Genomic DNA, 15,091 nt, shown 5'->3' with positions numbered 1-15,091 from the left:
AATAGGTAGATATGTGTTATAAAGCTTTTTTATTTCAAAGAAAAACATTAATCCAGTGATTAGGTACGGTGAACAATGTCCTTATGTTATATATTTGCCATACAGGCTATACACAAACACACAACATATATGTTGTTGTTACTCATTAGGGTGGAGTCCTGAATTCACAAATATAAAAGCAACAAAATGCTCTTGTGAACAACAACAGGGGCTAATATCACAGCTACACATTGGCCAAGTAAAAGGCAATGTAATGTTTTCTCTCAAAAATTATTTCAGACTTTTAAATGAGCTCTTGGTTGGAAAAGAGGACTAATAAGTGTGTTTTTTTTTTTTTTTCTCCTTGCGTTATTTCCTGAAAGGTGCAGAACCCTGCCGCTGGCTCCAACCAGCATTAGCGTGCACACACACACATACACACACACACACACACAGCGGTAGCCGCCCGTGACATTCCTGCAGCTGCGGCGCTCTCTCTCCCTCGCACGCGCCCCCCCAGCGATCTCCCTGGGGGACGAATGCCTAATGAGTCACGCGCCTGTCTGCCGTTACCTCGCAGCGTGTGTGTGTGTGTGTGTGGAGGCGGGCAGACTTGGCGCGAGCACTAGGGGAAAGGGGGGAGGGGGATTGAGGAGACGACGGGGAATGAGAGAGGGGGAAAAAAACGAGCGTGAGGGAGGAGGGCGGGAGAAGCGGTCATTACCGTGCTCACGTAAGCGCTCTGAAACAAGACTATAACAAACAATTTGTCTGCTGTGTGTTTGTGTGAGCCTGAAATCCAGCTCTTCATAAAATACTAATTAGACATTCTTACTTTACTCCTTATCTGTGACTCACCCGCACAGAGAGCCTACGGCCTGAGATACTCACAGGTGCACCTATGAAAGGTGATTAGCTACAAATTTGTCAGCTTCCATCAAATTGAGATCGCTCAGTATGCAAACATGACCGCCATAACTGGATTACTGTGAATAATCAGATTGAAGTAATAGTTTGATTAAAGTGTTTACATGGTCTGCAGTAACCAGATTTCCCCAGTAACCCAATAATAAAGTTCATATGATGTGTTTGATAGTCAGGATAATGTCTGTAAGGATTTGTAGTGGCCATCTCTTACTGGTGCCACAAAAAAAGAAGAAAATGAAGAGACTGAGTTTGTGTTTATTGCTTTAGCTTTGATAAGTGCACCTTAAAATAATCTCTGTTACTTAGTGTTCAAATCATTTTGGTGTTTTCCTTTTCTTCACCACAAGCCATGACGCTGTTTTGTTTATAGAAGCACCCATTTGCATCCACCTTACTCCACGAGCTATAAATATTATAAATATAATAAATAAATCAGACAAGGGCACACTATACTGTCTTACAGGCCTGCAGAAACACAGGCAAGCATTATATTTGCCTGATCTGGTTATACTGAAATAATGAATGTGCACATAAACAAACTTACTGCAATACCTGCAAAGATAAAGGCCGGCTGTGAATAAACTGCACATACGTAAATTAGTAACATCTTGAACTATTCTGTCATAAAAATATAATGCTCATATTCACAGAGGTGGCGGAATTAACACAGTCCTCCACCACAAACACCTATACACTAGTACTGCCACTGTATAGTCATTTCTAACCCGTTTTCCCCATCATTGTGAAAAAACATGTTTATATGTGTGTAACTAACAGGAAAACATCTACTTTTTATAACATCTCCAATCAATAATGACATCATTGTTTGCGATGTACACACAGGGTGCAAAATTGACTTTTTTCTCCACACGGAGCCAAAGGGGCTAGTGATTGTTCCGGTTTTACCATCCACTCAGTAGATTGGCATTGTTTTTTGACTTGTGAGTGAAGCAAATCTACCAGCCACTTGCATATTTTAGCAGCATTTGGCTGGTGGCTGGTGCTAATAATATTGCCCCCGAGTACGCACGACCACAAAACATTTCCTGTAACACCTAATTTAGTTAAAAGGTGACAGAGTGTCAGATTTGTGAAGAGCTTTTGTCTTGTTGTTCTTGGTTTGCAGTGAAAAAAATATCAACAAACCAAGTAACATGAACACATATATATATAAATGTATTATTTTTTGTCAACAGGTGCAACTCGACAAATCATAATGTTCAGTTTCAAAAGGGGAGTATGGTGAGCATCTCCGACAAAAGGTTTTACATTTTCAGTCCTTTCTTTTGAAGTTTCTGATAAATTTTGGTTGGAGAATCTGATTTAGACTGAAGTAATGGTAGATGTTTCCTTTACGGTTAAGATTCTGGTTTGATGTTAAAATACAGGCCTGAGTGGCTCCACATGCTGTGCATTATTTCACACAGAAAAAGAACAATCTTGACGTTTGGAATGCAACTATAAATTTGCCATGAGATCAGGCACCGACCTTATCAAGTGAAACTCCTTATAAGTGCAAATGTACTTCATACTTGGCAAAATAAATCTGATTCTGGATAACTGTGTGTGTGTGTGTGTGTGTGTGTGTGTGCGCACGTGTATGTGTGTGTGTGTGGTTTCCGTACAGACTTCAGGCAACACTTGCTTGTTCGAGGCCGTGTGAGAGAAAGAGGAAAAAAGTGAGAAAGCACTGTAGGGCGGACAGGCATGCGACCAAGTCCCCCGCCTCCCCCTCCCACACACACTCGTACACATTCACACACACGCGCGCGCTCTCCCGCACCCTCGGCCCCCACGCGCTGAGCCGAGCGGGCAGTTGCAGCCCAATGGAGCGGCACAGGGTAAGGGGAGGGGGGGTGGGGGTGGTGGGCGAGCAGCAGGAGGAGGGGGGAGAGGTGCACAGAGGGCGAGAGGCGGAAGGGTGATGGGGAGGAGGAGGAGGGGGGCTGGCTCTGGGAGGTCAGTGACGGTGCAATCAAGCGTGTCGGCGCGCCTCTCGCTCTCTCCTTTCCCTCTAGTTCTCTCTCCTTCCTCCTCCCTCATTGTGTTTGGATAGGCCCACCGAGGCTGCCGCAGGGGAACTTTACGAACAGGTAACGACTGGGCCTCTCTCTCCACAGACAAACACAGGGGAAGCGGAGACGAGCAAGAAGTTGTGGTTGGTGAATTCAACTGATGTTTTCTCTTGTGTTGGTCCCCACGCGAGTCAAATTTGATGAAACTATTTCAAGCGGGTTGAACTTTACATGAGATTCTAGTAATCATCAGGAATGCACTGAAACAACTTCCTAAATACACTACCATACCATTAAAACTACGCCTCTTCAAAGTTGGAACATTCACTTTGCTGAGGTTTAGGCATGTCACACACAACTTAAAACTTTGAATGATGAACATCAGATATGTTGTGGAGGAAAAACCTAGATAAACTCAGATGACACACTAAAATTCAACCAAAAGTTTAGGCTTTACCTGTTTAATTGTTCTACAACTGACTTTTTAGCACATTAGTAGCATTAAATAAAACAAAAACAAAACTTAGGTACTTACTTACACCTGCATCGCTGACAAACTAATCATGATCAAAAAGTGTACATACAACTGTACAAGGCAAGTTAATTTGTATTGTACATTTCAACAACAAGGCAAATCAAAGTGCTTTACATAAAAGACAACACTGATAAATTTTACTTCCTAGCAATCCTGTGTGTGTGTGTGTGTGTGTGTACCGTTTATGTGTGCACTTGCTTGAGTCTATTGATGGATATATGAAAGCAAAACTATGAAAGGACACTGCAAAGGCCTGCAAATATCAGAGGAAATCGCATGATGAACGACAAACGCAAGCACACACACTCACACACATACACACACACATACAGACACATAAAGAGATGTTGGGAGGAGGGTTTTTAGATATATCGCTGTTGGCTTTGTCGTGATAAACCACATTTGGCTGATAGACAGAAGCTCCAACTTATTTTAGCTGTTTGTTAACAGTGTCCACACCCAAAGACACACACATCCAGTCAAATATGCACAACACTTTAAGAAACTTACACACACACACACTCATAAGTGCGCGCAAACACATACGCATTCAGATCTCTAACAATCTTTAGCATCTTGCTGAAATGGACACATGCGGAAGCTAAATGCTAATTTGCTAAATTTAACTGTTTATTTTATATATTCGTAGATAGAAAGACAACAAGAGCAGCGACAGAGTTTTTTCATGTGTGTGTGTGTACATGACTGTTACTGTAATTCTATATGTGTGGCACACATTCCAATTCGTATTGACCTCCATATGCCAGATTAAGACCCGTGGTGAATGAACAGATCATTAGTCTCACTTAATCTCTAATTTGTCCGAGAAAGAGATGCACACAAAAGTGCACAAACATACTCGACACGACCACAGTTCTGCACACTTCTGGGCCAATAACCGATTCTGGTGTTACCATAGCAACATAGCCTCAGCCACACGCATGCAAACACGCACGCAAACACATAAAACAGAAGCAGTGTACAGTAGGTAGTTGATCTATGAAGATGACTCCACAACAGCTCAACTTCTATTATTTCACTCAATATCGTGCACTTCAATGTTAATGATCTTTTCCCCATTAACCCTATTGGAAATGGCATTATGAAAATGTAATGAGACAGAAGTTATAGTCAAAAGTGTGTGTGACTGTTGTGTGCGTAGATGAGCGGGTGTGTGCGTGCGTGTAATTCCACTTTGCAAGAAGAGCCCTTGATTGGAGGAGGTCTTTACGAGCCGGAGGAGGGGAGTGTAATTTCCTCCCGGCCTCCGCCAGTTCCGCTGAAATAACAGAGCAGAGGAAGCCCAGCTCTCCCGGGAGGAGACACACGCGCGCGCACCAACACACACGTGCACACACAGCAAGCAGGCAAGTCAGCCAGCAATCGCGGGCGTACAAATAATCACAGACATGCACTCTTAAAGACACAGACACACACTATCACATGCGTATTTACAGACTTAAACAAACATATAGAGCTAAGAAAAAACTTTACCATGCATACAAAAACTCCAGTATTACATTGTATACATGCAAAAAGAATGACACGTGGTCCGGGACACACAAAACAAGCAGCATCTGACAACTTCAAGGGGCAACTTTAATAACAATAACATCTTGCTTGGTCACTCTGTGTTTCTCTGTCCTCTTCGGTCTCTATGCCTCTGCCATTAGCTAACATTACACCCATAGAGGCTGCTAAGCCCAGAGGAACAATAGAAAGAATCATGATTGGAAACAGGGCCGCTCGGGTGATTAAAACTGCTCAGAAGATCATTGGTACCCATCTCCTGAGCATCAGTAATATTGGTGAGGTGAGGTGCCTACACAGAGCACAAAGGATAATAAAGGACAGTACCCACACCCAGCCACAGCCTGTTCACCCTGCTGCCTTCTGGGAAGAGATAAGTTTCAGCTGCCACATCACCAGACTCCAGAGCAGTTTTTCCCCCAAGCTATCAGAATTTTATGCTCAAATATATTTGTTTTTGAGCATAAATGTTTATTTCTGTTATGTGTTAATGTTTATTTCTGACCAATTTTATAATTGCTTTTGTATTACTGTATGTTGTCTTCTACATAGCAGAAGGAACTTACAAACTAAATTTCACTTAACATCCTGTTGTAATGTAAGAAAATAAATCTACCTTGTACCTTATGTTCCCTGCTCACCTGGCTCCGGTACGACACCAGCGTCGCTCTCCACCAGCAGCAGAATATTTTTGCTTGAAACTTGGGTGGCAAGCTAGCCAACAAAGCTAAACAGCACCTAACGCAAGAGCACTTACAGTAACGTTACCAATGTCAGAGTGTGTTATCTAGTAAGTTTACTAACATCAACTCCAGATTTATAGCTGGCGGTTAAACCTGTCTGTGAGGCGTCTGGCTGATTTTGCTCGAGTCAACAACTTTGCTAACACTGGCAAACCTCAAGCAAGCAAAAGAACAGAAGACACAGCAGGTCAGCTAATAAGTTGTTACTTACTAGTCCAACAGCAAGAAGGCCAGCTCAGCATCTGTCTTTCATCCTTTCAGCTCTTGTAGCGCAAATGAGTAAAAGCCTATATATTTACTTTTGTCCGGTCTCCTGCTCAGTCACTCTTCTCTTCTTTGTCTTCTTCGGTCTCATCACAGCCTCTGCCATGATTTTGATTGAGAATACAGAGCTAGCTTCTTCTAAATACCTTATATTGTACATTATATACCTTTTGCTTCTTCCTATAGGTTGTTTGCTGTAGAGTCGTGTTGGTGCCGTAAAGCATTTCACTGTTGTCGTAATAAATCACCTGCCCGGGATTCTAACGAGTCAGTGCACCTTAAAAAGTCAGTGCACCTTAAAAATAATTTTGAAGCTGTTATTTTTACTGCATAATGTTGCTTTAAGCACCTGATAATCACATAATAGCAGGCTTAATAGAAAACTAACACACTTTGACAGCTAGTTCTCAACAGCATTTCACTCATAAGTATAGGTAAACAAGCACATTTATACTCAAAACTGTGGATTGTAATAATAAATAAATAAATTCAGTTTGTGTCGTGTCGTTATAAACAGCTTAGCCTATGCCCGGGCCGACAGAGCAAATTAACGTCCACGTGTTCTGCGCAGGCAGGTGAAAAGTCTTCCCACCAGCTGCTACACTTTTTTTATGATCCCTTGCCTCATGCCTATAGCGAAACAAGATCACTCAAAGTTCAGCCGTCAAACTTTCAAAATAAATGACTGCATGAGGTAATTTGTGTCAGTGGGCAGGCATATAGTGTATGCTCTCTGTGTGTGTGTGTGTGTGTGTGTGTGTGTGTGTGTGTGTGTGTGTGTGTGTGAGTGTGAGAGAGAGGGAGTCAGTGAGAAAGAGAGGGAGAGAGCAAGCTCATCAGTGAGGGAGTGCTGGCTGCCATACCCTGAGGGGAGGCAGTGGTGAGAGAGGGAGACGCCAGTACAGGCCATACAAATCCTGCTGCCTTCCCTCCTCCGCCTAACCCTCACCGCCTCGCATGGAACTGCCAACACACTTAGCTTGCGTGTGTGTGTGGATGTATGTGTTTGTGTGCGCCGTGTGTGCGTGCGAAAGTGTCACGGTGGCATTCACTTGGCGGGTTAGCCTTCAGGCTTCACCACCAGACAAGGAGAGGGAGAAAGAGCTTCAACAACAACCTTAAGGCTCTCATATCCCTGCTTACGTCAATAACAAAGTTGTACTCCGTCACAGCTGTAATTGAAGTGGAACTGTACAAGCCCTAGCAAGCCAAAAGCCAATCACTTTGATATCTGTAATAAGCCTAAACATAAGCAAACATGCTCAGATTCTCAAATCCTTCTGTAAAAAATAATACATAAGCATTTCTTTAAGCATGTCTGTTTTCTTTGCCCCCTACCTCTGTCAGGTATTTCGTTTTGGCTGAACCCTGTGTGTTAGGGTACAGGTCTTCATTCTTGGCCGTGAAAAATGTTTACCTGTATCACTCAAACACCTCCGGCTTATCTAAACCGCCTTTGCCTTGCGTGCCTCGCACACAATAATCAGCAGTAGCCACGCTCAGTAGCTCGCTAAGCCTCTTACACCCTTCCCTCAAGATTAGTGCTTGGGAGCGACGACAGATGCGCTCCGTGGTGATAAAAACACACACACGCAAAGACACACACACACACAAGCACAAGCCGCCGCACCTGTGTGAACAGATTTGGCGACGGTGAGCCGGCAGTGTGCTTCTCAAAGCTGACACACACACATAGACAGACAGACAGACACACACACACACGCAGACTGGTGATGCTGTAATCGTGACACACCTGCAAGGCCTCAAGGTTTGGCACCGTGCCCCTGGCCGAGCCCTGAGGGAAGCACTAGGCAAACAAAAGTTCAACAGCCAGGTGAGGAAACTGATTCAATGGGACAGAAGAACCCGACCAACGACACCTAACGTCAAACAGCCATACTGGACAGCTCAATGCCTCATGAGAAAAAAAGCTGTTTGATACTCTGGCTGAAAGTGGATTTGATATTCATGCTGAGAAAAATTACCGTCAAAGTTGACATGTGTGCCTGTAGGGTCTTCACCATCAAGGTTACAAAGAAAGACAATGCTCCAATGTGCACTCATACACTCTTCCACACAGTTCCATGTATGAAGAGCTGGGTGACAATAAAAATATCGCAATGAAATATCAGCATGCCTAGTAAGGCATTTACACAAGCTTAACTACATAATTGGCCATATAGTCTATGTGGGAAAAAAAATAATAAATAAACAAAACATTAGAAACAAGGGTACAGATTACAAAGTCCTTTATGGCAAATTTGTGATTTGTGTTTTTGGGCTATATAAATGCTCTATAAATAAAACTGACTTGACTTGATGTAACAGCTAAACATTCAATTTAACTGAGCAAAAACAATCAAAAACGTTTGTATTACAAAAATATGAAAGGCGATAATACAATAACAAATACCAGAATACAGCTAGTCTTTTAACACATTGAATTAAATCAATATGTCTTCAAGCTCTGTCTGCAAGCATTGTGCTCTTTGACAAGTAACAACCTTAACCAGTGAGGTGAATCCCTGACCACGGCAGTGAACAATCCAGCATCAAGTCAAACTAAAATTATATTTTCTTTGTAGCTTCTCCGACTCTACACATACAGAAAAACAGTGCAGCAGTAACACCAGTATGACAGAAGATTAAATATTCTTACCACTGGAGATGAAATTCGACAACCGGGACAATCACAGATTGGAGGGTGCACCTGTAAGATTCCCTTGGACATAAGAGTCTTGAGACTTTTCCCTGAAAAAACAAACAAGAGAAAACAGTTTTGGTAAATATTCCCGACCATAATCTCAAGCCAGTGAACTCATCTCACCCATGACACAGCATAAGCTTTTATCACCTTGCTTGAGAAGGGGCCCTTTTCTTCATCCCATCATCTCAGCACTTAAACGGTTTTAAGAGAAATCTTCTCAAAAATCATACAACTAACACAGTTTATATCTGAAGCAGTCCCTGCATACAAACCACTCATCTCTCTACATTTTTGCCATTACGTTTAATTCTACCCATAGCTCTGTGTGGTGAGCCAGAGAGACAGCAGCCTACTGTCATCTGTCTATAGGAATCGGTATATTAAACGATTAGGCTACCATTTTTGACCTGGGGGCGACACCCTCCCCCCCACGCATTTTAACGCCTGTCAGTTCTGCCTGAGTAACCGTGTGTGTGTGTGTGTGTGGTGCGTGCACCATGCATAATTATTGCATAAAAATAATGTGCCATAAATGTCAACATAAAAAAATACCGGAGCAGTATCACCGTATTGATGCTGTCAAGGTTGCTGTAATTACCGAGAAACAAACAACGACATAATGCGTCTAAAGATAAAAGCACCTATACATTTAATATGTAGTTGAAATTTTGAAAATGATCACATTTAACGCTGACTGTGTCGCTGGGTGGTCAAGAAACAAAACGGTAATTTTCAGAATTCTCTCTCAAACCTAACATGCGATGCAAAAAAGTATACACCCATGCACAAGTGCAGCTGCACTTCACCGAACGATTAAGCTCATAATGAGGGGAAAAACATTATAACTGCCGCACATTCAGTAATCTAAAGGCTAACTTTTTCACCTCAGTCCCGGTGCAGCCTACTCCAGATGCCCCGGTTTGGTGTATGATCGCAGCCCAAACTCTGTGTCAAAGCCTCGGAGGGAGTGTGGAAGATATGCGCCCTTTCTCATCTGTCTCCTTACGCGCTGCCTGCTGTAACCCTTTCACTCCAAAACTCCAATCCGAACCACGAGACTAAGTTTGTACCCAGAATGAGCAGCGTCCAAAAAAAGTGTTTAATTGATGATGAAGTGCCCCTCTCTACCAACAAACCGTGAGGACAGCGAAGGTTGGTCTTACCTTTGTGTCTAATACTCCGTTTCCAATCTTTGGCAGTCTCTCGTCCACTGACAAACTGGAACTCATTGGGGGTGAGCCACTCGCCCCTGTATTTAATTGAGGGTCCCTTACTACCTTGACACAGTTTATTGATATAAAGCAGTGCCTTGTTTTCTCCGCACTCCACCTCGATGCACGGCTCCCCGTTGTCGAAGAAGGGCTGAAAGTCGGGGATGGAGGAGAACCTCTCCAGCATTAAGTCGTCCGTGTGATGGTGGAGGTGCTGGTGATGCAGCGCCGAGTCGTGAAGCCCCAAGTACGCGCGGTGATGGGCGAAAATGTGGTCGTAAGGCGGCGGATGCGGGGTCACCACGGGGATAGCAGCTGCATTTAAAGGGGCCAGGTATTCGGACTGGTTGAACGCGGTCAATGCCATGTCGTCTCCATCCAGCCTCTCCTTTTTGATGGCAGGCATGTTAGTGGGAGCCGAGCGCCGGTAACAAGTGAAAAGCTGCTCGCCCGATCCAACTTGAGCGTCCTCTCCGCCTGTGAGTTGGGCTGACCCAGACTTGGAGACGCGCCGCTTAGTTTTACGCAGAGCCCCCGTGTCGCCGTGAGACAGCGGTGTGGTGAAGTTGCCGGATAGATTCCCATTCAGTAGTTTGCAGCTCGCAGCGGCAGCAGCGCTCTCCACCAGCCTCACAGCTCCTACCTCCCACATTTAATCACACTCGCTCTGTTAATACCTGACATGCTGGGTAGACCTGAGCCCCAGACATTATACCTACGGTGATCATTACCAGTCGAAGCTACGCGCCCTGTCTCTTATTTCTTTGCCCTTGGAGAAATTAGAAGTTGGAGTCTTTTGTTTTTTTATATATTCACTGTGTAAAGGCAGAATATTAAATCGGCTGTGCAGCCCTAAAAAACAACGCACATCGATCCAATAATGAGAGTTTACATCTGGTCAAGATACAATGTCACAGCCAATGAAGATAATAAAAAAAGAAATTGATAATAGAGCATTTCTCCTGTTACTCACACCAATGTGGCATATGGCATTACTCACAAACATAAGCCAAACGTAGCAGGATTGATATTCTTGAGCAGTAGCCTATGCCTATTTGCGCAACATTTATACAATTGGAAGTTTGGAAAGAGTTGTTTTTAACCCCTGTGTATGTCGTTGAAGTCACGCTGAAGTTCACAGACCTAGACCAAACAAGATTTGCACTCTCCGCCGCTTCTCAACTTGGCCCATTTAAACAGAGGAGGCTCGGCGAGAGCCACGGAGAGGGGGGACTGCGAGGGACGGCGCTTCGGCGCGCAACATGGACGAACCATCATTAGAGCATGAGGAAGCAAACTGTCATTTCCACCCATACAACTGAATCTAAAATTCCCAACAGCTGTGTCTTCATATTTACAATTTACAAAGGCCATACACCCAGTTACGAGTATTTTAAAATCCAACAACACTTGCCTGGAATTAGGTGTTTATCTTTAAATTGTTCCTTCATATGCACAACAAAAAATATTTATTTTAAAGCCCCATAGGCTTTAGGTCTACCTGAATCAGGCTTCTACCTTTTAGTTTTTACATGTGTACAATCCCACCAAAAATAATAACTTTGTCATTTATAATCATCATCGCCAAACACTTACAAATCAGACCTTCACCTTTGAACATACACAGAGAGATGGTCAGGATCTCAGAAGTCACAGGCCAGCAGACCTATGACATCAGTCGCAGGTCCACACACTGGGTGTTTCCTGTTCTTCATGTGTGTCCAAATTCAACCATCTATTTGCACAGTGACACCATCTTGCTCTCTCTCCCCCAGCCAGGGCTAGACTGGTAATCTGGCATACTGGTCATTTGCCTGGTGGGCCAAGCCACACCTTGAGGCCTATATAATTAAAATTATTTATTTATTCATTATTTAAAAAAATAAATGGGCCAACGACCGGCCCATTAAGCAGGGACAGGAAGCAGCACAGTTAATTTTCTATACTGCCACTAGACTGGCCCAATCACATCTCTTACTCCCCCCCCCCTCTGTTTCTCGTGTCAGAAGCCGAAGGTTCAATTAAGAGCCGCGTGACAGTGGAGCAGAGAGAGACAGAGGGACCCTGACAGGGCCGAGGGGCAGAGTGAGCAGTAGCTCAACAGGCAGTTGTAGGGAGGGAGCAGTGAGGTAGGATGCCATGCCATAATGACGATGATTATGGTCACTTCATAATAATGATATAAGATAATCATAATCGCTATATAAAGTGAGACCATCACCTACTGCTGCTCATCACTCAGCGTCTAATAGCGCAGCATAAGCTATTTGGCATTGTTACTGTAGCCAGCATAGTTCCCAAATGAAACTTCGGCTAACTATTCTAATGGCTGACTAGGTGATGTTATTTTGTCCGCATCAGTTGGCTAAACTGCTGTCCATATGCATCATGATCAAATTAATTAAATTATTAGGCTAAAGGTTCCCTTGATAAAGATGCGACTGTATAGGCTAATATGGTCTGTTATCCAGCACCTGTGGGGCACTGAGCTAAAATGAACTAATACTTATGTATTAATAAAAACATTTTCATTTATAGTAAACAAAGTTGTCCTATATGTTTTTTTTCACCAGCTCTATGCATTGATTGAATAAACAGCTATAATCTCACTCCCAGTATGTTATTGTTGAAATTGTATAGCTTTGTCAGGGAATTCCGTCTATTCTGGACCTAATAATAATTTGAAATGATACTTCTAGCAGAGTTTTTTTTCTTAGACAATTACTTGTACAAGTACTTCTACTTGAGTATGAGTTGTGTACTCCATGGCCACGTCTGATCACCAAAGTGTGAATGAGTACCAAGCGGGAAGCTTCCGGTCTACAATATGAAGCGAATGCGGAAGTCCCTGAAACCTGCATTCTATTGAAAAATCCAGCAGGGGGCGACTCTTCTGGTTGCAAAAAGAAGTCCGGCTCCATTAGAAATAATGGGAAAATGACCCTACTACTCAGCTGAATAATTACCCCAATAAACATTTTCCTGATGAGTTTATGGTCTCAGTCACTAGTTTCAAGTCTTCTTCAATACAAAATTATGTTCATTTAGTAAATTATGGTCCCATTTATTTTAAAATAGACCATGTATCTTTCAGGGCGGGATTATCTATGGTTGACAAGTCGTTACCATAGCGACCTGTCAGTCAGGCTAGAGCCGACTTGTACCCTCGGCACTGTGTAAAATTTAACCAGCGCCGTTGAAAAAGCTTATTAGGAGTTGGCTGTTCACTTTCTCTGGTGAGTACATTTAGTTTTAAGACTGTTGTTCGCTAGACAAAGTTATCAGCCCAGTTAAAATGACAGTTAACGTGAGTTACAGTTGCACCTAGCTAAACAAGCTAGCTTTTTCCGCACACGGCCGTTAGCACCTCCGTATCGTCACTTCCGGGCACTTCCTGGTTGCAAAAACTTGACATGGCGGCGCCCTATCGGCCAAACTCGAGGCTTCAAAACAGCAGTCCACAAACCAACGGGTGACGTCACGATGACTACGTCCATTTCTTATATACAGTCTATGATGAGTATACTGATCCACTTGCACTGGTACACCTATCCACGGCATTTAAAACTCAGCATTATGGTGGTTGGGGGGAATATTGCATTTGGTACACATATTTAAAGGGACTGCACAAATGGTGTATTGGTGAGGGGTGTCCGACTAAGCGTGCCCAGACTGATTTTTTTGTACCAGCCCAGCCCTGCCCCAAGCTTATACTCACCTGCTGCGGCCACTTCAGTGAGCAACTGCAAAAAACTGTTCAACAGTGTGTACAGAACCGTCTGTGTTGAACTCCTCAAAAGTGTTTCACATAGTTAAACACCACAAAGTAAAAAAAAACTGGCATATTTGGGGATTCTTTTATTTATTAGAAATACTAATGAGCACCGTGAAAACTGTTGATAACCAAGTGTAATAGGTATTAACCCTATCATGTTTCTAATTACAAGAACAGCATAAGTAAGTGTGGTGTTTTACAAAAAGGGAGAAGTTGAACTTTAAAATGGGAAAATAGTTGGTTGGTGGAGATGTGCTTTTGACTATTATGACCTGGGTGTGGGAGGTATTTTCTTGGTGTCTTATGATCAACAGTGTAGGTTAACCTTAATGAAAGTACTTTGGTTAATTAACAAGGTAAACAATTATACTAACCAAAACCTAACCTAACCTTTATCAGTGTTCTTTGACTTTGGGTTGCAAGCAGGTGTAGAACATTTCAAAAGAACAGCTTCTAAGATTTGTACAACTGTTGTTGCAAGCTTGTTGCTTTAACTGAAGTAAAACTTCAGCCTGGAACCACATTTTTTGAAAGCCCTTTTCTTTCCCCTCCGTCTTTTAGGGCATGTTCCCCTGAGCTCCTGGAGTTAGTGAGCAGGACCACATCTGACCCCCATCAGTAAAGAACCACCCAGGTGGATCCACCACCAACACATGGGATTGCCATTCCAGCAGCAGAGGTGGGGTCCAAAGCGCAAAGTGTGTCAGGGGCCTATAAATCAGGCCAAACTGCCTCTGACACACACAGGAAGGAGGCACGCCACACCGCAGGCGGAAGCGGTGCACGGGAAGACCAGAGACCACAGCCTGGCCAGAACCAGTATAATGCCTACAGCCAGGACCAGGGAGGCAAACACACAGCAGACATTTACAAAAACACATGCCAGCTAGCCCGCCAAAGACGATGACGGACCGTAGATTGACATTTTTCCTTTTGGAAACGAGGATTTGTGATGTCTGAAGGGAATGTAATGGAATTGGTGGGTTTATGGATCAGTAAGAGACCAACACAGACTCCACACTCGCAACTAAAGGCGGAAAAAAGGTGAATTGAAATCATGAAAACCTTTTACCTTTACAGGGCACACAGTCTAAAAAAAAAAGAAATCGAAAGGCAACATTTTTCAACTAAACAATGTCACTTCCCACATGTTGGTGAGTACACTGAGCAGCACCAGTGACATAAATCAGGAGCTGCTGACATTTATAGCGAATGTTTACAAAGCCGTTTCTAGGAAGTGGAACACTACATTTCAGAAGAGAAGCTCTTTGATTGTCTCTTTATCAAACCAGCCTTCACCACATCGCAAATGTCTCAATGGAAACCTCGTCGATGTGTGCGTTGGCGCAGGAGGTTGCACCATCGGGAGAGCCCTGATGAAACCAGTCATAAAGGGGACACCCAT

General features: G+C 43.4%; 1 protein-coding gene across 1 annotated transcript in view; it reads right to left on the bottom strand.

Moving 5' to 3' along the window:
* Window positions 1-12,670, bottom strand: part of samd11 (sterile alpha motif domain containing 11) — a 53,304-nt gene extending 40,634 nt beyond the window's left edge. The window contains 2 exon segments of the mRNA XM_038722796.1: window positions 8,653-8,744; window positions 9,864-12,670. Of these exon segments, the coding sequence (XP_038578724.1) occupies window positions 8,653-8,744; window positions 9,864-10,563 (792 nt within the window). The 5' untranslated portion in view covers window positions 10,564-12,670.
* Between the last annotated feature and the right edge of the window lie 2,421 nt (window positions 12,671-15,091).

This window comes from Micropterus salmoides, unplaced genomic scaffold (genome assembly GCF_014851395.1).
Source record: "Micropterus salmoides isolate LMB-PRFRI ecotype aquatic unplaced genomic scaffold, ASM1485139v1 Ms_hic_scaffold_16, whole genome shotgun sequence".
NCBI classification, from domain to species: Eukaryota; Metazoa; Chordata; class Actinopteri; order Centrarchiformes; family Centrarchidae; genus Micropterus; species Micropterus salmoides.
This window is presented reverse-complemented; position numbering and strand designations above follow the sequence as displayed.